Source organism: Triturus cristatus, chromosome 4_1 (assembly GCF_964204655.1).
Source record: "Triturus cristatus chromosome 4_1, aTriCri1.1, whole genome shotgun sequence".
Taxonomy (NCBI): Eukaryota; Metazoa; Chordata; class Amphibia; order Caudata; family Salamandridae; genus Triturus; species Triturus cristatus.
Genome location: NC_140585.1, coordinates 676,523,186 through 676,549,017, shown reverse-complemented (window position 1 = coordinate 676,549,017; position 25,832 = coordinate 676,523,186). Strand labels below are relative to the sequence as shown.

Below are 25,832 nucleotides of genomic sequence, written 5' to 3'. Positions count from 1 at the left end.
GATTGTCTCTTAGATCTTAGTAAACATTCGAATCGGCCGAAACCAGGAAGCGGCGTCCGCCATTTTGTCTCTCGCACTGAGTGTTGTTTATCAAACATGATGGCCAAAAACATGTTACGGGGCTGTTTTGACAACTCCCTCCCACATAGTCATGTTGAGGGAGTCCCCAAACATCCCCCAAGAGCAAAAACGGTTTTATTTTTTTTTCGGCAATTTCGCGGGGTACGCTTACCGTACGCTTACCGTACGCTTACCGTAAGCTTACCGTACGCTTACGGTAAAAAAATAAAAATAAAAAAAACACTATCCACACTTACCCCACCCCCTGTGCTTTTGGTGGCCGCAGGCCACCAAATGTGCAGGGCTTATTAATAGAGAAAAAAAACGTAATTTTGGCAACATGAAATTATAAAATCGAAATAAAAAAAACACTATCCACATTGACCTCACCCCCTGTGCTTTTGGTGGCTGAAGGCCACCAAATGTACAGGGCTTATTAAAGTTGATAAAAACCGTGCACGGAACGAACTGCGTTAAGTGGGCGCGCACGCCACAAATGGCGTAGAGTAACTTAGCATTTAAAAAACCGTACAAATTCACTGAAAAAACCATAGGTTTCACACACGTTATAGTTAGGAAATAGCATTTAAAAAACCTTGCTAATTCACTGAAAAAACCATAGGTTTCACACATGTTATAGTTAGCTGGACATTTTACTGATAAAAAACCAATGAAATTCCCCCGTTATAGTTACTGTAGGCAACTATAACTCACGCGACCGTAATCCTCTGCTGATGACATATGTGTCTTTATGAAAAAAAAATATTTGTAATATATGTATAGCTAAAATTTAATGGAAGAAGATATGGGCAAATAAGTGTCTAAATACAGTATTAGCATCAGCAGAGGATTGCGGTCGCGTGAGTTATAGTTGCCTACAGTAACTATAACGGGGGAATTTCATTGGTTTTTTATCAGTAAAATGTCCAGCTAACTATAACATGTGTGAAACCTATGGTTTTTTCAGTGAATTAGCAAGGTTTTTTAAATGCTATTTCCTAACTATAACGTGTGTGAAACCTATGGTTTTTTCAGTGAATATATATATATATATGATCTACTGGCGGTCGCCAGTAGATAGTTACAGTTAGGACCGAGTTCCCATAGGAAATAGGAAAATTCTATTTTGAATAACATTGGCGCCGGTTGACGAATCCTCGCGAAATTTTCAAAACTAATGGGGCACTCCGCTCAGCTCCTACCCTGAAAGTCTCGGGGTGATTCGTCAAGCGGGGGCTGAGAAAGAAGGGGGGTCCCAAAACGCATTTTCCCATAGGACCTTTAGTCGAAGGTACAGCCCGAACGGCTGAACAGAATTACTTGAAATTTGGCAAAGAGGTAGTCCTCAGGTCAGGCATGTGCCTTTTGCATATATGGTGTCAATCTGTTCAGTAGTTCCTGAGAAAATTGCAGTTAAAAGTACATAAATATCTGTATGCGCGCACGGTGCTCTCACGGTGCGCGCACCAAATGTGCGCGAGCGTAATTCTGATTGGTGGTTAGATGTCAGTCAACATTCGAATCGGTCGAAATCAGGAAGTGTCAGACGCCATTTTGTGTGTCGCAGTGAAAAAGAAAGGTGGAGAACGTGAAAAGGGGGCAGGGTAGAGAGTTCCTGACCCCCTAGCCTTTGTCAGGGGGTCCCTGAAGGACCCCAAAGGGTGAAAAAAACATATATATATATATTTTTTTAAATCGCGGGGTGCGCGCACCGTGCGCGCATGGTGCGCGCACCCTGCGCGCACGGTGAAAAACCCTTTAAAAAAAAAATCATTTTAAACTGTTTATAAGTTTATAGAAGATATTAACTATGCTGTTCAACTTTATCCAAATTTAAAAAAAAAGAGCTGAGCCATTCCATATTACAGGATACAGTCAATCTATAACTATATACATAGGTAGTTTATTGTAAAATAAATATATAAAAAATATAATAATACATACATAAATTAGCATTTAAAAAAACCTTACAAATTCACTAAAAAAAACATAGGTTTCACACTCGTTATAGTTAGAAATTAGCATTTAAAAAACCTTGCAAATTCACTTAAAAAACCATAGGTTTCACACACGTTATAGTTAGGAATTAGCATTTAAAAAACCTTGCAAATTTACTGAAAAATCCATAGGTTTCACACATGTTATAGTTAGCTGGACATTTCACTCGTAAAAAACCATTGAAATTCCCCCGTTCTAGTTAGTTCAGCTAACTATAACTCGCGCGACCGCAATCCACTGCTGATGACGTCACATATTACATCACTCATGACATGGTCAGTGACATCACTCATGACATCACTGATGACATCTCAAATGACATCACTGATGACATCACTGATGACATCATCCAGTGAATTTGTGTCTTTCTGAAAAATAATTTTTTTTTATATATGTATATCTAAAGGTTAATGGAAGAATAAATGGGTAAATAAGTGTCTAAATGGATGTTTTTTTTGGTAAAATTAATTGTATAACTGACTTATTAACAGTATCTTAGTGAATACAGTGATGTAATATGTGACGTCATCAGCAGTGGATTGCGGTCGTGCGAGTTATAGTTAGCTGAACTAACTATAACGGGGGAATATATATATATATATATATATATATATATATATATATATATATATATATATATATATATATATATATTCACTTTTCTTCTGTAGAAGGGGAGGGGCTTAGCTTACCCTGTCTTATACAATGACAGCTTCTTTTATGATTGATGGATTACTTACTATGCTGACCGTATTTGTGTTAGGCATCTTCTTACTTATTGTGGCATGTGTACATGTGTACTGCATACTAGAGCACTATAGTTAAAATAAATATTTTAAACTGGTCTCATGTCTCTGTCAGATCTGATTGTGGACAAGTACGAGTGTGAGAGCGAAAGGGTGTGTTCTGTTACCGAGATTCCTGAGGGTCGGGAGTGTTGTGTCCTGGGGTGTTAAATCATTTGTTCCTCTGTGAGTGAGTAGGAGGACAAGTGAAAACACTACAGCTAGTTGGTCCCAGGATCATGGGTACTATGGTGGTAGGATAACTCAGTCTCTATAGTTCTGAGATATCGCAGAATCCCTGCAACCGTGTGGGAGATTAGATCGGTCTTAATGGCTCCTTTTGAGAAGCAAAAATAGTAGTCAGATATGAGGGTTTCCAAGCTGGTCCTTAGACTATTGTGTTTTAATTTTTTCCCTCCATTTTTGGATTGGTCAGGTAGGTAGTTAATACTGAGTGAGTTAATTCCTGAAGCAGAAAGAGTGGGAGGAACAGAATTATTGTGGTTCAACATCTTCCTTTATGTGAGAGGTCAATAAGATGCAATGAGGTCTTATTAACTGCAGATGACCATAGTAGGAGGAGCTTTTGAGGGATAACAAAATATTTGGGGAGCTGATTCAAGTGTGGGTAGGGGTTTTGATTGCTCCTCAATAGACTATCTTGATTGAAGGAGGCAGGGTGTTTTTCTGTATGTGCCTATTTCAATAAGACCGCCTCAGTTAGAGGCATTGTCTTGACTGGAAGAGAGAGTTCAGTCCTCTCTCAGTTTTGCTGCAGGGGCAGGCATAGATCTGTAGTCAGAGAAGGACACTGAAGTTCTAATTTTATTACCATTAATTTAGGTGTCTACCATTTTGGTAGAACAGGGAGTAATGCTGAACAAATGGCCAGAAGAAAAGCTCAAAATAATTCAGAAAATGATCCCAACATGTTGCCACTCTCCTCTCCGGTTTGATCCTGCTCAGCCCAGCTCTCTTCTATGCCTACACGCTTGATGGGGGGGGAATCAGAACCTCAACCTCTTCATATATGGAAAACCTTTATAGACCAAATATGGCTCAGATCCTGCACCTCTTCTGATAAAACAGGTTCAAGAGTGGAAGTGAAAAGGACGCCGTATTAGGGCTACCAAGGTCCTTCAATTAGATTAGGTGTCCAGGCCCGATACCATTTAAAGATGGCCTCCCCTTTGAGGTTCCTGTTAAGTTGGAGAGCAAAGAAAGTCCTGCTTTCCTTTCAGTGACTAAGATCGTTTTTAATCCTATGTCAGTTTCGCTGCCATGTCTCAGAGTGTTTTAGTCCTATGTTCGTTTCACCGAAGTGATAGTGGCCTCCTTCTTAAGGTTGGGACTCCTTTGTAAGCAAGTTGAGAGAGGGATAGCCAAAATGTCATGCTTAATTTAGAGGTAATGTGTAAAGTATTTGTGCAACACTTCAAACAGTACTAAAGTTAAAAAAACACCACACAAAAACAATCCCAAACCAAGTTACAAAAATAGCACTTTCTTTAATACATATAACAAGACCAAACAGACAAAAATCCAATCAGTAGAACCATAGATATGCAATTTTAAAGATTTTAGCATAAATAGCACCAAAAAGCACAAAGAGCCAACTCTGGATATCTGAATGCACTGAAATGGGACTAAGTCCCAAATTGGATCGAGCGGGAGCCGGCTAAAGAGACCCAGTTAGACCCACTGAACAAAGTACCTATCATGGTTTGCAGGGAGTTTCTCGGATCTGTGTCAAGATGCATCGCGCAGCCAAAGTCATGGGTTGATTCTGAGAAGCGGTGAGGCTGTGTTGTGAGGTCGGCATGGTTGCCGATGATCTCGTCGACAAGGGCTTGCGATGGGAAGTCTAGCGTCGAGGATACATCACACAGTCGAGGCAGTGCGTTGGTTCCAAGGACTTACAATGTGGAGTCCGCCATCATCAACGATGGATGCGATGGCCTGTGTTGATGACGCATCACTCAGTGATGATTCTGATGGGTTGTGATGCGATGCAGGTCTTTTCAATGGGCTAAATCAATGCAACAGCCTCAATGTGTCAGTTCTGGTCAGGTTTGCACCATGCAGCAGAGGAGATGCGTCGGTTGCGCTGGATCACAGAGGGTGGCAGAGTATCCATAAGCCCACTTCCAAGGGCCCAGGACTAGGGTGGCACCACTTGGCAGAGTAGCCTCACAGATGGCAGAGTCCAGGTGCAGGGGCAAGGTTGTTGGAAGACTGTTGTTTCCCTGAGGCTTCAGATCAGGAGGCCATCTAACTAGCCCTTGTAGTCACTCTGAGGTTCTGGGATCAAGAGATGCAGGTCCAGTTCTTCTCTCCCAGGCAAGAGGGCAACAGGCAGCAGGAAAGCACAGTCGGGCAGCAGTCCTTCAGAACAGCTGTCCAGCAGAGTGGCAGTCCTTCTTCCTGGCAGAGTATCCACAGGTCCAAAAGTACACTGAAGAGTTGGTGTCTCAAGTCCAGTATTTATACCCAGTTGTGCCTTTGAAGTGGGAAGAAGCCTTTGTAGTGCACAGGTGCCCTGCCTTCCTGGCCCTGGGTCCAGACTAACTTCAGGTGGTATTGCAAACCTTTTTGTATCGACAGGACACAGCATATTTAAGTGTAAGCTTGGCTGGGCCCAGCTCTTCCTTCCCATACTGCCAGTGATGCCCATTCAGTCACACCTAAGCTCCCTGTTTTGTGTGACTGTCTAGAAGTATCAAATTCAAATTTCAAGATTTATTGTTTTAGTTAATTGAAATCATAACAATATTTTTCTTACAAATGCAATCTAAAATAAGAGAAAAATGAATGTGCAACTATGCATAATAACATGCAGGCTCACACTCCTTTTATAAATAATAGTTAAAAAAGAAAAAGCTAAAACACAGGCACATAGAGTTAAATGAGGCTGCCTCCTCATCGATCATCTAAATCACTGACATTATTCTCTCCATCTCAGGGACTATGGTAAACAATTACTTAAAGGTGCATCAGATGGGAGTGATTGTGAAGAATTTAACCAGTTTGAAGTCTAATTTCGGGTCGTCATGCGAGAGGTTCGCTATTATAGCTTCTCTGCATGATCGAATACCTTTGTCATTAAAAACCTTTTTTAACAATATTGATCGGAGGATGTGCAATTTAGGATAAATACAGACAAGATGGATAAAGTTCTCCTTTTTGGCTATACAAAGTCTGCATTCTGTTGGTCCGCTGTAATCCCATGTCGGCCGACTTGCCAATACTGATATGTGGCCAGTGCAGTAGGAAGGGGATGACTAGTTACGTTGCTGGTTTCAGGGAATCATAGCTATTAATCACCATCCAGGCGTGAAATCGAGCAGTGAGTATTTTTTATGTGCGTGGCTCGAATGCAGTTTTACAGCTTTGGGTACCGCCATTTTGAAACTGTTGTATGACGTGTCCATGGCCCTTAATTTGGTCAAATCCAACTGTTTGATGGAAGTATTTGCAATAGGCCGTCTGTGGGTCACTTTGCAGGGCCGGCCATAGAGCACTGTTTAGTGGGGAGTCATGTGTTTACCACATCTTGAACCAGCATTTTATTGTGGTTGTTCTTCTATCCATATCTTGCTTTTTGAGAGCAAACTCAAGGCGGATTTGTGCCGGGGATGCTGTTTGAGGCAAGGAGAAAGCTCACCTGTAAACGGTCAGCAGATAAAACTGCTTCTTGTCCTCTCATGGCTGCACTTGTTTCTTCATAACATTTATTGTGTCAAAGTCTATTTTATAATGTATTTGTTTTATATGTAATAAATGAACATCAGTAGCGATTTCGCTACAACAGTCATAACAGAATGTATAGTATCTTTTTAGAAAAATAAATGAAAATGAAAATGAAAAAATAATTTAATCATTCTTGTTTGGTCTGTGGACACAGTTTAATTTATGGACTTATTGCCTACATATACTGTGTTAGTGGGGGGAATGTGTTCCTGTGTTTTGTATTAATGCACTTGTTGGGAATAGCTGTTGAAAGGAGGTGTATCCAGTTTTTTGCTAACATACCGAAGGCATGCATTAGAGCATTCCCTGATCTGCGCCATGTATTGTTTTTGGTGGAAAAAATTGCCCTTTAATTCCAGGTACAAACCCAGGTACTTGTAGCTGTCTATCACTTCCAGGAGAGTGTTATTTAGGAGGATTGTGGCAGCCCGCCCTGGTCTGTTAGAGATAGACTTTTTTGTGTGTTTACCGCCAAGTGGTTAATGTTGACAGATCTGGTCAATGCCTTTACCAATCTTTGTAGGCACACTTTTGTCATGCTGAACAGCACAATGTCATCTGTGTAAGACAGATGAGAGAGGCGGAGTGGACCCAGCTAAGGCGGATAAGAGTTTACCTGATCCAAGACTGGGAACTGATTTGCCATGAATAAATAAAATGGATGATGCACCAACACACATCCCTGCTTGAGTTGTTGGTTGGTTGGTATTCTTCTAGATATTCTTATGCTGTCACCAATTTTCACTTGAATGCAAATTTCTGAATAGAGCTGTTCTATTGCTCAAAGCTGCTTTAGGGGAATTCCCCATTTCCCTTAGTTTATTCCACAGTAATCCACTGTTTAATCTCTGCTTTAATCTCACCAAAGCAGAGATGTACACTCTTTTTGATCTTTACTTTGTTCAATTATGAATATAGTTGCTAGGATATTTGTTATTGTACCTAAACCTTTCCTAAAACCTCACTGGTTTAACAGGAATATATTGTTCGAGGTTGACCAGTCAGGTCCACTAATATGAGGCAAGCATAATACTTTGCTTTCGAATCCAGGAGTGTGGTGAGCCTATTGTTGGCAGGATTGACCCTGTCTCCTTCTTTAAATATAAGATTTATTATGGAGCTGCACGAGCTCTCTGGTATGATGCTGCTTATCTACATGTCTTTAATAGAGCAGATCTTCTCTGACCAGTACTCTGGTTCTCCTTTAAAGATGGCTGTGGTGTGCCATTTGAGCCTGGTGTAACCTCGCGGCATCCAACAAGTATAACTTTTTTAACTCCGGAGGATGAATATTGTGTACCTTCATTGAAAATCAAGTGACACTTCTTCTCTTTAAATGGGGCTTCTGAGATTGTGAGAGGTTCAGTTGAAACTGAGCTGTTACCAAAGTGATTGATGTTGTCTTGATCGACAGAGCGTTTTTTGATGGTGAAAACATAGATAAGATGGGAAACTCATTGTAACTTTGGTATACTAGAACTGCTTATTGCTTTCGTTGATCCATTGAAGGCATTCATTGTTTCCCAGAATTTCCTGGAGTTTGTCTGCCTGGAGTTAAATATTAGTCTCGATCAGAATGCCTCATTGGCGGCTTTCCTATCCTCCCAGATTTGTTTTTTGTATTGCTTCTTTAGGGCTTTTGCTCTTTCCCAAAGGGAACAGAGCTGACCTTCTGTTCCCAGGTGACTGATCGATTACTTTAGCTCTTTTCTTAGAGCAATGCACTTGGTCAAGAGCGTAGCTGACTGATGTCACACTTTAGGTGTATCCACTTTCCCGGGTCCAGCTTGTGTTAGTAATTTCACGCTAAACTTTGTCCATGCATCTATTAGGGTGCTACTGGTGGTTACACTATTGGTCATAAGGCTTCTTGCCAGGTTAACAGGGTCTACTATTGATTTACTGTTTCCATCTCTGACCCTTTAGGTTGGTTGAGTGTAGCAGGCCTATTTCCGCTGGCGCCGATGGATTACTTCGGGGTGTTAGCCCTAGCGATAGCGTCTGATATGAATGATCACTTTCTTTTGAACATAGAATTTTGTATTGCTGGCTCAGTGAAATTAATGGCAGTGAAACAATTGTATAGTCGATGATTACTCTTGAAATTGTCCAAAATAAGTATAGTTTGGGGAGGGGGGTATCTTGAGTGAACCATCTACTATGCACCCTCATGCCTAAGAATTCTAAGGTTGTCACAAATTTTTCTCCAGTTGGGTCTCAACGTTTGGTGACATGCTTTTTTCTGTGCTGGGACTTGCCATAAACAGTTTTCCGCAGGGTGCATGTCGTCTTTAACAAAGAAGGTATGCAGTTCCTAATACAAAGGTTATGTTAATGTAGAGTAGACTCTAATAAATATTAGAGTGTAGAGGGGGAGAAGAAACTTCTCCTAGTTGGAATAAGACCCTCACACACCCAGCCAGCTAGGTGTCATGCTTCATCATCGGGTCTGCTCCTTATCGGGGCGGCGCTGCAATCCCCGATCGGCACCCAAGTAGGGGCCTTCCTGACGTGGTGGTGGTCTGTGGTAAAGTATACTGTTGACCACCCTTACAGCACCCAAAGAAAGTGTGGTACCTGTAACTCAAAAAACATAACCTGCAAAAAAATGGATTGACAAATTCATCAATACAAATCAATAGATTATTCACTAGATATTGACAAGACATGCAACGTGAAATTGATACAAAGCTCATGCTCTTAGAGGCTCATAACATGCTTGATGACGTGTCTGTCATACAGTGAATTAAAACAACTAAAAACAATGCAGCTAGAGAAGCACACAAGGAATTTCACTCACCCATTAGGGTCAAGGCAGTGGTGTTTCAGATCCAGCTAGTGGAGACACTAAGTTGTAGTGTCCTAATAACAGGGGGAACGAGATAAAGAGAAAAATGATTGATACACAAGGACAGTGCGCAGAGTCCGGCGCCAAACGCCTGAGGTCACAAAAGAAACAGCTACCCACAGTGTCACACGGGACAACTGTAGACAGAACAAGGTTGTGCCACGTCTCCATTGTAGGGCACACAAAGTAAGGTAAGGAAATCATGATAATGGACACAAGCAGGCGTCTCGTGGTGCCTTAGCTGGCTGCAGTTCAGCCTACAGCCCCACGAGGTGAGGACAGGGTCGTAAACATAGCCCGCCATTGCCTCACACGAGAATGCCAGGTCACGTCTCCATCTCAGAGCAAAACGCATATTAGCGGTGCAGCCAACCTATCAATATGAGCAGAGACTCGCGTGGTTAACAGTACGACAATGTATTGGTTCTGGGCGATGTTACTGTCAACCATCGCAGAGTCGGTCCCATAGAGTGGTGCACCGATCCTAGACAAAGTGGTCCAAAGTGTGTGGGAGTACACGGCACACATAAACACAGGAAGGAGAATGACAAAACTAAATCCATTACTCACGGTTTCCTAAAAACGGAGGTGGCGGTAGACCTACCCCACGTCGCTGGTCCGGGATTCACACGAGTGTGCTACAGGTGGGCGTGTGATATAGCGGAACAGGCGTGCAATGAAGGAAGGACTACCGGGTCATTCATTGGAAAAGGGACTACAATGCCCTTTACGAGGATGCGCCATCTTGGAATGGGAAAAACAATGTTGCCTTCGCAACCAAACGAGCCGAAGCCCCGGACTCGCCACACACTCCCAAGCATACAGCCAAGTTGCTCTTAAGAAGCTCGGGTAGGTGGGGGTTTTTTGAAGGGAGGCGGATTAGAATGGAATAAGTAACCAAAGGCTCGTGATGCCTATGGTGTGCTGCTCGTAAGCACCTAATAGTGTATGGAAATACCGACATGTCGTCTTTATCAGGAGAATAGATTAAATTTGCGTTAAAGTCCCCTGTTAAGATTATGTCCAATGTTGGGTTTGCTTGTTTGTAGTCTGCCATACTTGAGGGTATTATTTCCAGTAGCTCTTTCTTTCCTGCTGAATTGGGGTGAGCATAATCATTGAATAAGAGTAATGGTGATCTAGTGTCTTCGGCCCATTTGGTAAACTTGATTATTTGAAGACTTGAATCTGCGGAAGATAGTTCCTTGATGCAGCTATCCAATCTGAGAGATATGTATACTGGGAGGCCCCTTTTATGCCTACCATAGTGTTGCGATTTGGTAGCCAGAATTTAGTAGTGTGAAACCTACTACTGGGAGGGCAACCATTGACAATGCCTCTTTCAGTGCATTGATGTAGAAGTTTTTCCAATTTTCTGGTGGGAAGCCGTCTGGCTGGAAGCCATCTTTTAGTAAGGCTGGTGATGGTCCATCAAGTCACACCTAAGCTTACTATTGCGTGTGTCTGTCTAGGAGGAATACACAAAGCCCAACTGTCAACTACACCCAGGATGTGACCCAGAGACAGGCTGCAGGCACCAAATATCAAAGGAAGAAAAATTGAATTTTCCAAATTGTAATTTAAAATCCGATTTCAACCTAAGTTAGGATTTTTCAATACAATTCCAAAGACACCAAACATGAACTGGTACCTGTTCCTATTTGGAAATTACAATTATAAAATGTAATAAGGCAACTCCATTGTTATCCTATGGAAGAGGCAGGCCTTGCAGTAGTGAAAAATGACTTTAGGAGTATTTCACTGCTAGTAAATGTAAAACTTATAAGTACAGGTCCAACTTTTTAAAGACACTGCACCCTGCCCTCAGGCTACCCTAGGGGTGACGTGTATATTAAAAAGGAAGGTTTGGGCCTGGTAATTGTTTTATTTTATCAGCTGGAATAGACAGTTTAAAACTGCACACAAACATGGGCTGCAATGGCAGGCTTGAGACATGTTTAGAGTGCTACTTAAGTGGGTTGTACAATCAGTGCTGCTGGGCCAGTAGTAGCATTTAATTTACAAGCCCTGGGCACAGGTAGTTCCACTTTTCTAGGGACTTGCAGGTAAATTAAATATGCTAATTGGGTACAAGCCAATCTTACCATGGATTGAAGCCTATCCTGGCAATCCAATCACCGGCCAATGCCAAAAATAATATTTGCATGAAGCAATATCACTTCCCTGGTGTCACTATAATGCAACAAAGAGTTCAGTACAATCATTTGATCTTGATAATATCTGCGATTCACTTTCCACCACCCTCGTAAACTTTAATTTCTGTAGTTCAGCCAATAAGAATAACCAAAATCCTAAACTGATAGATATTTGTTAATCCCAAGGGATAATAATCCCTTGGCACAACTGTATGTGAATGTCATCGATATGTGTGCTCTCTGCAAATAAACAGGAAACAACTAAACTTACTGTATAAAGCTAAAAAATGAGTGCAGCCAGAATGCCTAAATATTTGTCAATCCTCTTATAACAGCAGTGTATGACCACCCTGGAAACATGAGGACCACTTCTATCATAAAAGTTGGTACATCTCATCATAGGGTCTGCAACTTGTGCACAACCTTTCCCAGAAGTCAAACAAGATCTCAGCCCTGAAAGTCAGTCAGGTGATGAATCATTACACAGAAACCATTTGAATCACTTCTCTCCCTAGCCAAGTGCAAAGGAAAAGAGAAATTAACCTTCCAAATTCAGTGCAGTGACAACAGAACCAGCCTTCATACTATCACACACATGTGCTTACGGCTTCTATCTTATCTGATTAATTCCAGTGCTATCCTGAAGTATTCCACCCAAAAACAATTCTATTCCTAGCAGCTGATAAGTTCAGCTTCTTATTAACTATTAATTCGTCCCACTAATGCAGTCAGTCTGGAAGATCTTGGAACAGCCAATTGTTGCAGATAGCAATGCTTCCACTACCACTCCCACTCCCACAAACACTAATAGTGTTATCAAGGGTTACAATTTACAAACAGTGTAAAAAAATAATAATTGTGATTTGCCTTCTAGCTCGCTGTATGGTTTACCTGACGAATGAGCACATTGCTATGATCCGGGATTTGATCAAATCTTTAGTATAGATACCCAAATGTCATTCTGATCCAGAGATGTCTGGGAGATGGTTTGCCTAGAAGATCAAAGATCTACATATGGCATTAGTTTAATCTTCCTAGGAGTTCCATGGCTTTCAAAAATGAGAAGATAAGTAAAGTTGATGGATTCAGATTTAAACACTTTAACTCGTTTTTCCAAAATTAACAATTTTGCCCATGTGAGCTAATAGTGCACTTGTCACTGCTGGTAAATCTTCTTTAATCAACCTTCTCAGAATATCCAGCAAGACCACCATTGTGCTGAGGGGATCCTCCTCTTGTATAGTTTACTCTTTGGATGCTGCCTCGATTGGCTGTCTCCTTCTAACTGTGTCAATTTTTCCATGTCATGGGTTACATATGCTTAAATTGATTATAAGTTAAAATATAATAAGCCACATACAGCTCAGCTTCTTTTTTTATCTCAGAGTTGTATCATTTGTTTCAGATGGACAAACCCTATTTTGAAAAAAGGTTACAGACAGCGGTTGGAGTTATCAGACATTTACCAAATCCCTTCAGCTGACTCTGCAGATAATCTTTCTGAACGACTGGAAAGGTAAGTTAATGCTTCTTACACCCCTGAAGCACTGTTTCATGATTGGAATTTATTGTGGCTAGCTATGCCTCAGTTTCTTCTTCTGTTTCTCGTTTCATGTGTATGTGACTGACGCCAGGACATTTTTCTTGTATTTACAACCCCCTAGATATTAACGTTTCACATTGTCTCTTGGTTACTTGACAATGGATGCTAATTCACCTCCTTATGCATAATTTGGCTAAAACTATGATAATCTAATTCAAAACCACATCGTCCCCCACTATGCTTCCCTCTCATATCATGTTCTCTTCTCTCCCGACATCTTGACACCAGCCTCAGCAGCCAAAAATCTTGGAATAAAGTGACACATAAATTATTATTCACAAACACCTCATAGGAGCCAGATTTCAGCCTCTCATGCATGCACTTGTCAGGGTTGTTTTGCCCAGATCTTGTAGTTGTGGGGATAACAAGTGTCAGACTCTATCTGAGGGACCACACGGCAGGCAGGACTAGTGGGCCTCAAGCTTGGAGGTTGAGGTTGTTTGCTGCTAATGACACTGAGCTCATACTACTATGGCTCTGCATACAGGCCAAGTGCAATACTTTCTGCACTTGACTTCCAGGCTAGAGACGATGAGAAGTCATAAGTTTCTCAGGGAGGGAGTGGAGGGGGCACAAGCTCAGAAATCAACACTAAAACAGCAGTAACAATACCAAATGTCCAGTCCAGTCCTTCTCTTTTTGTTAAAGATATATATATATATATATATATATTATATATATTATCTACAGGCGGTCGCCAGTAGATAGTTATAGTTAGGACCGTGTTTCCATAGGAAATCTCAAAATTCTATTTTGAATAACTTTGGCGCCGGCTGATGAATCTTCGCGCAATTTTCAAAACTAATGGGGCGCTCCGCTCAGCTCCTACCCTGAAAGTCTCGGGGGGATTCGTCAAGCAGGGGCGAGAAAAAAGGGGGGTCCCAAAACGCGTTTTCCTCATGCATTTTCCAATAGGACCTGTAGTCGAAGGTACAGCCAGAACGGCTGAACAGAATTACTTGAAATTTGGCAGAGAGGTAGTCCTCAGGTCAGGGATGTGCCTTTTGCATATATGGAGTCAATCTGTTCAGTAGTTCCTGAGAAAATTGCAGTTAAAAGCACATACATATTTATAGCCGCGCACCGTGCGCGCACCGTGCGCGCACCGTGCGCGCACCCTAACGTGCGCGAAAGTAATTCTGATTGGTTGTTACATGTCAGACAACATTCGAATCGGTCGAAATCAGGAAGTGTCGGCCGCCATTTTGTTTGTTTTCAGTGCGAGAGTGGAAAAGGAAGATGGCGAACGTAAAAAGGGGGCAGGGTAGAGAGTTCCTGACCCCCTAGCCTTGGTCAGGGGTTCCTGAAAGACCCCGAAGGCAGAAACATTTTTTAATTTTTTTTTTTTAAATCACGGGGGTGCGCACGGTGAAAAACCATAAAAAAAAAATACATTTTAATACGTAGTTTATTGAAAAGTAAATACATATAAAAAATTATAATACATACATAACTTAGCATTTAAAAAACCGTACAAATTCACTGAAAAAACCATAGGTTTCACACATGTTTTAGTTAGGAATTAGAATTTAAAAAACCTTGCAAATTCACTTAAAAAACCATAGGTTTCACACATGTTATAGTTAGGTGGATATTTCACTGGTAAAAAAATCAATGAAATTCCCCCGTTATAGTTAGTTGAGATAACTATAACTCGCGCGACCGCCATTCTATCACAAGGATGATGTCATCAGTGATGTCATGAGTGATGCCACTGACCATGTCATGAGTGATGTAATATGTGACGTCATGAGCAGAGGATTGCGGGCGCGCGAGTTATAGTTATCTCAACTAACTATAACGGGGGAATTTCAATGGTTTTTTACGAGTGAAATATCCACCTAACTATAACATGTGTGAAACCTATGGTTTTTTAAGTGAAAAAATAAATATATATATATATATTTATTTATTTTCATCAAAGTTGCCCTCAGCAACGAGAGGTCACTCACCAACACTTCTCTAATATGCAGCCTGCCCTTCACAATCCTCATTATTTCCTTTTTATGCCGGCACTTTTCAAGGCTGAAAGCCTCTTCTTCTTGGGCTGCATTACTTCAATTACTTGACTTTATTTATTTCCATGACCCCCACTGGGCGTGAGCTAAGTGCAAAGTCCTAAGTGCATTCTGGGGCATGGAGTCATTAATGCGACTTAATTAATCACTTTAGTAAGTTCCAATGTGTATAGTTACAAGTAATGCATATTTTTCTCCTTTAGTAGGTTGCGATTATGAAAGCAGGCTCATAACGCATTTAAATGTTGTGCCATTGAAGTCCCGAACAGTTCAGAACCGACTTCCCCAGCTGGCAAAGAATTCCAATCCCCGCTGGTGACGGTGCTCCTCTCCACGGCCGGGCAGCCGCGTGTAATGTTTTCATCAAAGTTGCCCTCAGCAATGAGAGGTCACTCACCAACATTTCTCTAATATGCAGCCTGCCCTTCACAATCTTCATTATTTGCTTTTTATGCCGACGCGTTTCAAGGCTGAAAGCCTCTTCTTCTTATGCTGCAGTAACACCACATTAGACGCTCACATTACTTCAATTACTTGACTTTATTTATTTCCATGACCCCCACTGGGTGTGAGCTAAGTGCAAAGTCCTAAGTGCATTCTGGGGCATGGAGTCATTAATGCGACTTAATTAATCACTTTAGTAAGTTCCAATGTGTATAGTTACAAGTAATGCATATTTTTCTCCTTTAGTAGGTTGCGATTATGAAAGCAGGCTCATTACGCATTTAAATGTTGTGCCATTGAAGTCCCGAACAGTTCAGAACCGGCTTCCCCAGCTGGCAAAGAAGTCCAATCCCCGCTGGTGACGGTGCTCCTCTCCACGGCCGGGCCGCCGTGTGTAATATTTTCATCAAAGTTGCCCTCAGCAACGAGAGGTCACTCACCAACATTTCTCTAATATGCAGCCTGCACTTCACAATCCTCATTATTTCCTTTTTATTCCGACGCGTTTCAAGGCTGAAAGCCTCTTCTTCTTGGGCTGCAGTAACACCACATTAGACGCTCGCATTACTTCAATTACTTGACTTTATTTATTTCCAGGACCCCCATTGGGTGTGAGCTAAGTGCAAAGTCCTAAGTGCATTCTGGGGCATGGAGTCATTAATGCGACTTAATTAATCACTTTAGTAAGTTCCAATGTGTAGAGTTACAAATAATGCATATTATTCTCCTTTAGTAGGTTGCGATTATGAAAGCAGGCCCATTATGCATTTAAATGTTGTGCCATTGAAGTCCCGAAAAGTTCAGAACCAGCTTCCCCAGCTGGCAAAGAATTCCAATCCCCGCTGGTGACGGTGCTCCTCTCCACGGCCGGGCCGCCGTGTGTATTATTTTCATCAAAGTTGCCCTCAGCAACGAGAGGTCACTCACCAACATTTCTCTAATATGCAGCCTGCCCTTCACAATCCTCATTATTTTCTTTTTATGCAGACGCGTTTCAAGGCTGAAAGCCTCTTCTTCTTGGGCTGCAGTAACACCACATTAGACGCTCGCATTATTTCAATTACTTGACTTTATTTATTTCCATGACCCCCACTGGGCGTGAGCTAAGTGCAAAGTCCTAAGTGCATTCTGGGGCATGGAGTGAATCCAGGTTTACGTAGAAAGTTCCAACTCAATTATTTATTGAGAATAATTCATCAATATTTCAAACTTCGTTAAGGTCACGAAATTTTTAATTTGCCAAAGTGGATAATCCAATAGAACCAAGGACTTGTAGATGGATGCTCAATGCATTTCGGGTACTGATCTACCCTTCATCATGAGAAGTCCTATAAAGATACAATAAAAGGGAGAGATGTGTTGACCTGTATTATTGAATATGAAAATAATGTAATGTGACGATAAGTGTTCTAAGCCGCCTGAAAAGAGAAACGCCGTTTGCTAATGCCCATAACCAAACGGAAACGTAAATCCGAAATGATAAAGTGTACGAGTGAAAAATGTGAGGTAGCGGATAAAAAACGGCATCATAAGTGGTCAAAAAGTGTGCCGAGATATAAGAGACGTGCCAGAGCTTCAGTGCGTGAATGTGACCAAGTATAAACAACGGTATACTGAAACTAGACTGAGTTGACTAAGTGGTCAAAAGTGTGGCGAGATATAAGAGACGTGCCAGGGCTTAGGTACAGAAATGTGACCAAGTCTAAACAGCGGTATACCAAAACTCAAATGAGTTGACTACCAAAGACTATAGTGCGTGAACTGGGTGAAGCATGCTCACTGAACTACAAGTTAATGAACGAACGCGTTTAGAAAAAAGCATTTAGAAAAAAGCATAATGAAACATACCTCGGTGGTTAGTTTAATCGAGACAATCAAAGTTTCCCCGCGTGCAGGAGCAGTTAGCGTGTGTTCATGCAGCGAACCTCGAAAGGTGTAATAGTTAATGGAAAGTAAAAAGGGGCTGCTAATAATAAGACCTGATATGGCGGCCATATTGGAATGGTGAATCCCAAAATAAAAGTACAATAATGTCAAAACAAAGACAATTTGAATCAACGTGTAGCAAATAGAGGCTGAAAAAATTAAGTTAAATTAAACAGTGTTGGAAATGGAAAAGAGATGAGAGTAAAAAGATTGAGTATAAAATAAAGAGATAACAACAAAAGGATGGCTGACACTAAAACGTAGCAGAAAAGAGAAATTGAAAACAACGTGAAAACCATGAGTGAAATGATTTTGAAAGGTTTGTGAGTAACGACCAAGATGGGAAAATAAAGATTGAACATAAGAGGTCTATGAGTAACGACCAAAGTAGGAAAAATAAAAATTGAAAATAATACAAAATGGAGGATAAAAAAGTCAGAGTAAGTCAAATGAGACTGGAGTAAAGATACGGAGGGACAGGACACAAAGAACAATGGTTACAAAAAACAACTAAGTTCAACGCGGTCATTGAGTCCGTGTGGTACCAAAGCATTCATTTTATAAATCCATGCAGTTTCTCTCTGGAGAAGGAATTTACGATTGTCTCTGCCATCTTTGATAGGTACAGTTTCACATATCAAAAATCTCAATTGGCTGATGTTGTGATTTTTAGCAAGAAAGTGCATTGCTACAGTAGATTTTAAGTTCTTATTGCGGATGTTGCTTTTATGTTCGGTCAAACAAACCTTGATTTTCCTCTCAGTTTTACCAATGTAAACAAGGCCACACGGGCATTTGAGCATGTATAGCAAATTTTTAGAGTCACAAGTAGCCGTAACATGTAATTTGATTTTGAACCCTTGTGTAGGATTCTGAGTAACATTACCCTTGATGATATTGTTACAATGTCCACAGTTGTGGCAGGGTATCGTTCCTTTGTAGGGTAAAACTGGATCACAAGACGGGTGAAAACTCAAGAATTCCATCAGGTTCTTGCTTCTTTCGTATGCAAATAATGGTCTTTCCACAAAAGTGTCTTTGAAATCAGGTTCGATCTGTAACATGGGCCAGTGTCTCAAAATTGTTTTCTTGATATTAAAACTTTCAGTGGAAAATTTGGTTACCATAACTGATCTAGAAGTTGATTTCTTGCTGTCAATAGTCTTCAATAGTTGTGATCTGGATTTGAGTTTGACTCTTTCAATGGAGGTAGTCAATATTTCTTTGGGATATTCCCGATCAATGAAGCGCTTTTCCATGACTGAATTTTGTTGTGCCAATTGAGAAGGTTCAGAAATGATCCTCTTGACTCTTAAAAATTGCGAGTACGGTAAATGTTGTTTCAGAGATGGCTGATGGAAGCTAGAGAAATGTAACAAGTTGTTCCTATCTGTATTCTTTCTGTATAGGGTAGTTTCAATCCGATCGTCCTTGATGTACAGCAGTACATCCAAGTAGTTGATGGCATCTTTATGAATGTTGAAAGTAAACTTCAGACGTTCATCAATCCCATTGAGAAAATCAATCGCCTCAATTAATGGTTGTTCAGAACCTTTCCAAATTAAAAAGATGTCATCGATGTAGCGTAAATATAACAAAATGTGTGATTTCCATTGCTCATTGTTGATAATGTGATCAAGCTCAAATTTATGCATGAACAATTGTTTTCAGGCGGCTTAAAACACTTATCGTCACATTACATTATTTTCATATTCAGTAATACAGGTCGACACATCTCTCCCTTTTATTGTATCTTTATAGGACTTCTCCTGATGAAGGGTAGATCAGTACCCGAAATGCATTGAGCATCCATCTACAAGTCCTTGGTTCTATTGGATTATCCACTTTGGCAAATTACAAATTTCGTGACCTTAACGAAGTTTGAAATATTGATGAATTATTCTCAATAAATATTTGAATTGGAACTTTCTACGTAAACCTGGATTAATTTTTGCAACTTGGTTGCCCACCGTGGCTGTGCTATAAGGGGGACACTACTCAATTTTGATTAGTGCATCTCTCAAATTAGGAAAATGACACACACAACATGGAGGAACAGTAGGAGGAATCCAGACGCTCTGGATGTCTTTGGGACTTGTGGAGCTGAGGCGAGAAGAGTCTGTCACTGGAGCCTCAGGCCATATGGGGATAGAATGCCTATCACATGTTATACCACCTCCAGAGGATTAACACAAAATAGGAACTCAGGGAGTTTTGAAGTGCCACTCCCTGTTGAGGACCATGACTGCACACTGTTGGTAAGATAGTTTCAGGTGTCACTGTAGCAGCCCCCAGAGGCCTTAACGACCAGAGACACACTTAGCCCCAGGGATCAGTGCTCTGACCTCACAACGATTACAGGGTTGCTATTGTGTGGCAGGATTTTCCTCACACGCCCATGGGATCCTTGTATAGGTAGACTTTATATCTGAGATCCAACTAAAGGAAGAGTGTGTAGACCCGGGAGGCAGGTATGTGGTGACTTTCTGCTGCAAAAACAGGAAATGTTATTGGTGGGAATATATGGCCCCAATCATGTTGACCCACAGTTCTTCCACACACTCAGTGCTTGACTACTGGTTGGGATTAGTGGATACATGGAGGTATCAAAATCCCTCGAGCATGGGGTTCACGCATTACTCCGCCATGCACGACACTCACACTCGCATAGACTACTGGTTGGTGTCTAAGAGCCTGGTGCCTCGAGTCCTGCATTGCGAACCTCTTCTGCGTACTTATTCTGATCACTCACATGTGGTACTGGAGTTTGAGTTTCGTGACTGGAGGGCCACTGCGTTCACTTGGCGGTTCTCCCCATACTCCCTGCTAGACTCAGTCTTTAAGGCAGAGCTAGCCCAATCAATAGAGGACTTTTTCGCTAACAATGTGGGATCTGAAGACAGTTTTGCCACAGTGTGGGAGACATTCAAAGTTTATATCAGAGGCATTACAATCCCAAAGCATGTGGGTGTGTTAAAATCCTTGAGGGGCAGACTGTTGCTCCTGGAAGGAAAAATAGCTGAAATGCAGTCGAGGAACCAAAGCTCAGGAGATAACAACATACTAGGAGCGATCAAGGAGGATCGTAGAACTGCAGAACGAGGATGGGCACCTGATATATGACACAGACCACATAGCGGGCAGATTTCGCAGATACTATGCTGAGCTGTATCGCACATGTATTGCACCAGATGAAAGGGCTACCAACTATTTGGAACACATAGCTATGACATGGCTTACTATGAAACATAGAGAACACTTGATGCTACCATTACGCCCTACGGAGATACGTGTTGAACTTGCAAAAATGCAATCTGGAAAGGCGCCGGGAGGGGATGGGCACACGGTGGCCTTTTATTAAGCTTACCAAGACCTACTTATACCATGCTTGGTCACATTGTACAAAGAAATGGTACAGACTAGTGTGATGCCCCCCTCAATGCAGGAGGCCATGATTGTTACTCTCTTAAAGCCGGGCAAAAAACCCAATGATTGCTCTTCGTACAGGCCCCTTTCCCTGTTAAATGTTGACACTAAACTGTATGCTAAGGTATTGGCAAACAGATTAGCAAAGATTGATATTGGGAGTGATATGTCCAGAACAAGCTGGATTTGTGCCTGGTCGTAGCATCAGCTATAATCTCAGCACACTCTTTGGAGCTATACAGGAAATAGACACAGAGGTGAGGGCAGCTGCTGTTTTCTTAGACGCTGAAAGAGCATTTGACTCTGTTGAATGGGTATTCATGCGAGCCATCTTCCACAGAATAGGAGTGGGCGAGGTGTTCCTGCGCTTGATCGAGATTTTGTATATGGTGCCGGGAGCTCGAGTCCGAGTGGGCCACACTCTCACATCAGTATTAAATATCTCCAGAGGTACCCAACAGCTTCCCAAATCTCTACATATGCTGGTGATACATTGATCTAGGTTCGGAACCTGGAGAGAAACCTCTCTCCTATCCTCAGAGAAGTGGTGCACTTCAGGGGCCTCTCGAAACTCAATTGCATTTGGGACAAATCTATCATTTTCCCACTTACCCCGACCATGACACCTGTGGCCCTAGAATTCATACTGCACTGGATGACGGAGTCCGACCGTATCTGGGTATAAAAATTCACACCAACCCCACTACAGCCCTGTTCGATAATTATGGAAAAGCAACAGAAAAATCAGAAGACGACGTCGACCGCTGGATTAAACTGCCACTGTCACTAATGGGCCGAGTTGCCATCATGAAGATGGTGGTCCTCCTCAGATTTGTATTCTTGTTTCAAAGTATACCAATGCTACTACCGCGTTCGGTATTTGTCACACTGTGATCTCTGATGATCAAGCTAGACTGGGTTGGAAAACAGCCGAAGATGAAATGGGAGATCATCACATTGCTGTGCGATATGGGAGGCCTAAACACAACAGATTTAGAGCTATATTAAAAAGCAGCACAGAGTACTTTTGCGTACTATTGCCACCACGGCCCACACAACTTACCACATTTATATATACTGTAGTGTTTACACAGTAGCCAACACTGAGGGGAGAGCAAATTGAGCACTGCATGTACCATGATGCAAAGGAGAAAACTTTTCTGGGTTATGATGTAGCGTCTGGCCGTACCCTTTTCCCTGCCCAAACTGTTTTTCATGACCTCTACCATTTATCACACATTCCTAATGTTCCTTTTTGTAAAAATTGCAATCCGGCCCATTGATTACCCTTTATCCTGCCCCAGCCGGAGATTACGGCTCGAGCCGAAGAGTACGGTCCTAGACGGAGAGAACGGTCGGGTGCGGAGAGTACGGTCCGGGTGCAGAAATTCCGTCCCGAGTGTGGACGTAAAGTTAGGAGTCGTAAGTACATTCTGTGAATACCAAAAATTGTGAGAGCCTTCTGTGAATTCCAAAAGTAGGTAGTTTAGGATTTTGTCTCAGATTAGTTCTGTGAATCGGCCCCCAAGATATTCCAAGTATTGTTGCTAATGCAATCACAACAATCAATATGCAAATTATTTTACTCTTTTTCGACCAACCCTTCATTGAACGCGGTGATGCAAATGGCTGTTCCTCCGCAGCCCCAGGCTGACCAAAAGGATGCATGATTAGGCAAGAAGAGGAATGCAGCAAAAATGATAATAAAGGCAAATGTTTCCAGTGTCCATCTGAGCCTCACTGGTACAGGCTCCTATTGTTCATCAAACGTTGGTGCTCTTGAGCACCGATGGTGGAGCTGGCTCAGCCCTAAACTCGAGATTAATCCCATGATGATCAGGATAATGCACCCCCCTCCAGGAGAGCACGTGCAACGTATCCTGTCCAGTGTCATGAACAGTGCACAAATCTCACTTCACCCTAAACTGACTCCGTTGGTACTACAGCAAGGTACACCCTAATTTGCACAGTCCATCCCTGTCTAATCTGACTTCTACTTTTGTGCAATATTCCCAAGCCAGGGCTGCAAATTGTACCTGGCAGCCCGATGCACTGTTTGATCAAGAAACAGCTGTTCCTTTATATCCTTTATAGTTCTTATCTCAGCGGGGACTGCTGCATTCAACATGTCATCGTTCTCAGCATCCTCTTGAGTCCACGTTAACTTTGCGTGGCTGAAGGAAATTAACTAAGGCACCTTTTCACACTCAGTATCCCTGACACCATCCGTCACTCATTGGTAATAGGGTAAGGGCAGCAGAATCCTGCGGCAGTGTGATACGTGAAGCCAGTTCTTCCGGCCGGCGACCCTCACCGTGGTGTGGGTGGCCAGTAAGACTTGTTCAGGCCCCTTCCAACGGGGCTCCAAGCTGTTCTTCCACTAGAAGTTCTTCACTAATATGTTGTCTCCAGGCAGAATATTGTGTCCGGGCCCCTCTGGTGTGGGTGAAGGGACTCGCAGACCTGTTGGTGAATAGAACGCACATTTTCAGTTAACTGGCAAAGGTAATCCGTCAAAAATGGATATTCAATGTCAGAAATTCCACAAGGCTCGGGACGCCCCAGACATTTGCAGGGTGCCCAAACACGACCGTGTATGGTGACAATCCTGTTCTAGAATGTGCTGTCGCTCTAGTTGACTAAAGAGCCAATGGTAAAGCATCTGGCCACTGCAACCCTGTTGCCTCCTGAATCTTTGCCAATTTCAGTTTGAGAGTACCGTTGTACTTCTCAACCAAACCTGCTGACTTCAGGTGGTATGCAGCATGAAACTTATGTTTTATTAGCTGAATGACCTTGGCATTAAAATGACTTCCATTATCACTCCAGATCAAACGGGGCAAGCCGAAACGAGGAAAGAACTCCTTTAGGAGTACCTTTGCAGTTGAAATGGCTGTATTGTCTTTAGTGGGGTAAGCCTCTACCCATTTATTGAATGCACAAACAACCACCAACAAATACTTCAAATTATTCCACCTAACTAATTCTATATAGTCCATCTGGAGGACCTCAAAGGAGAAAGTAGGTGGTGCAAAATTACCAGGTGGTGTAGGGGTACCTTTTCCAGGATTGTGCATCATGCACACCATGCAGTACTTCACTAAATGTGCAGCAGTTCTCGATATGTTATCATTCTGCCATACAGGGTCCAACAACTTGCAAATACCCTTAGCACTAATATGGGCTGGGGCATGGGCCACTGTGACGACAGGAAGAACATACGCATCTGGCGACATCCATCTCTGCTTCCCTGACTTGACAATCCAACATTCCTCATCGATCAATTGTGCTGTACTTTCTTGCCACACTGCTAATTCCTCCACTGTGGCTTCACTCTGTATTTCCTTCACATTCTCACGCGTATCCTCAAAAATAGCACCTTCCGGCACCCACCTGCCGCAAACATTCTCTTCACTTTAGTCCACGCCGTTTCCTTAACTGTCTGACCAGCAAAAGCATTCCCTCTGCCTACATCATCAGTGATCTTTTTATGGGCACTACACATGACTATTGCCAACTTCTTAAGGAGTGTCAAAGCAGACAAAAGTCTCAGTATAAGATGACCATGTTGGATATTGGCGCAATGGCAAGTAAGGAACCCTCTCGCAGTTCACAAAATGATGCGTGACCCCGAAGGCATACTGGCTGTCAGTATAAATATTGACAACCAGTTCCTCACTCAATTCACAAGCTTGAATAAGGGCGGCTAACTCAGCTGCTTGGGTAGACTGATAAGGGACTTGTGATGTCTCTACGACTGTACGCAATGTGGTGATGGCATAAGCAGCAGTTGTAGTGCCATCTGGCAATTTGAAACAACAGCATCGACATATAGTTCCCCTTGTGGGTCAGATAAGGGAACATCAGTCAAGTCTACCCATCCTTTTGTCTCTTCTTCCATCTGGAAGATACAATCATTTTTCACATTTTTGTCATTTTCAGAAGGGAGGGGTAGTAACGTGGCTGGGTTCAGAGTGGCACACCGTTTAATTGTAATATGCTTGGCAAAGAGTGTCAATTCATAACCTGTCAGATATGCACTGGTGAGGTGCTGTGTCTTGGTCTTATTCAAAAGTGTGTCCACTGCATGGGGTACCATGACTGTGAGATCAGTGTCAAGCACGAGTCCAGCCGATTGCCTTATCGAGCCGTGACTGCTCTTAGACAGCTCTGGAGGGCTCTTGCGACAGTGTCAAGAACTGCGGAGAAATAAGCACATGGCCATTGCTTACCTCCAAATTTTTGTGTTACAACAGAAAGCGCACAACCAGCCATCTCATGGACATATGATACAAATGGCTTGCTGTAGTTAGGCATGCCAAGCACTGGAGCCGAACAAAGCGCACTATTTAATTGCTCAAAAGACTGCTGACATTCAGGTGTCCAAGGCAGGGGTTCATGCACATCTTTAGTAGTCAAAGGGGTTCGGTTAGTAGGGAATAATTTGGAATCCACTGGCGACAGTAGGAAGTAATGCCAATAAAAGTGCTCACATCTTTTTGAGTTTGAGGAATTAGCATTTTAACAATAACACTAATATGCTCCGGAGATATCTTCTACCCTCCTTTGACAGTAGATGACCTAAATAGGTGACCTCCTGTTGACAATACTGAAATTTGGAAAGGTACACTTTATGTCCGTGGTTAGCAGTCCTCTCCTCAACCACACCTCTCTCAATAAAATCCTGTACGATCTGCAACAAGACTCACTCTCTTGCCTGCGGTATTTTATATTGAGGGACACGAGGTAGAATGGCACCATACTTAACGCGTATCGAAACAGGCGATATCTGCAACAATCCCACATCTGTGTCACCTC

General features: G+C 42.2%; 1 protein-coding gene across 2 annotated transcripts in view; it reads left to right on the top strand.

The window, feature by feature from the left end:
* The window catches only part of CFTR (CF transmembrane conductance regulator), an 880,902-nt gene that overhangs the window by 179,340 nt on the left and 675,730 nt on the right, over positions 1–25,832 (top strand). For both annotated transcript variants that reach the window (XM_085653127.1, XM_085653128.1), the window contains exon 2: positions 13,003–13,113. In XM_085653127.1, the coding sequence (XP_085509253.1) occupies positions 13,003–13,113 (111 nt within the window). The remainder of the gene's footprint in view (positions 1–13,002; positions 13,114–25,832) is intronic.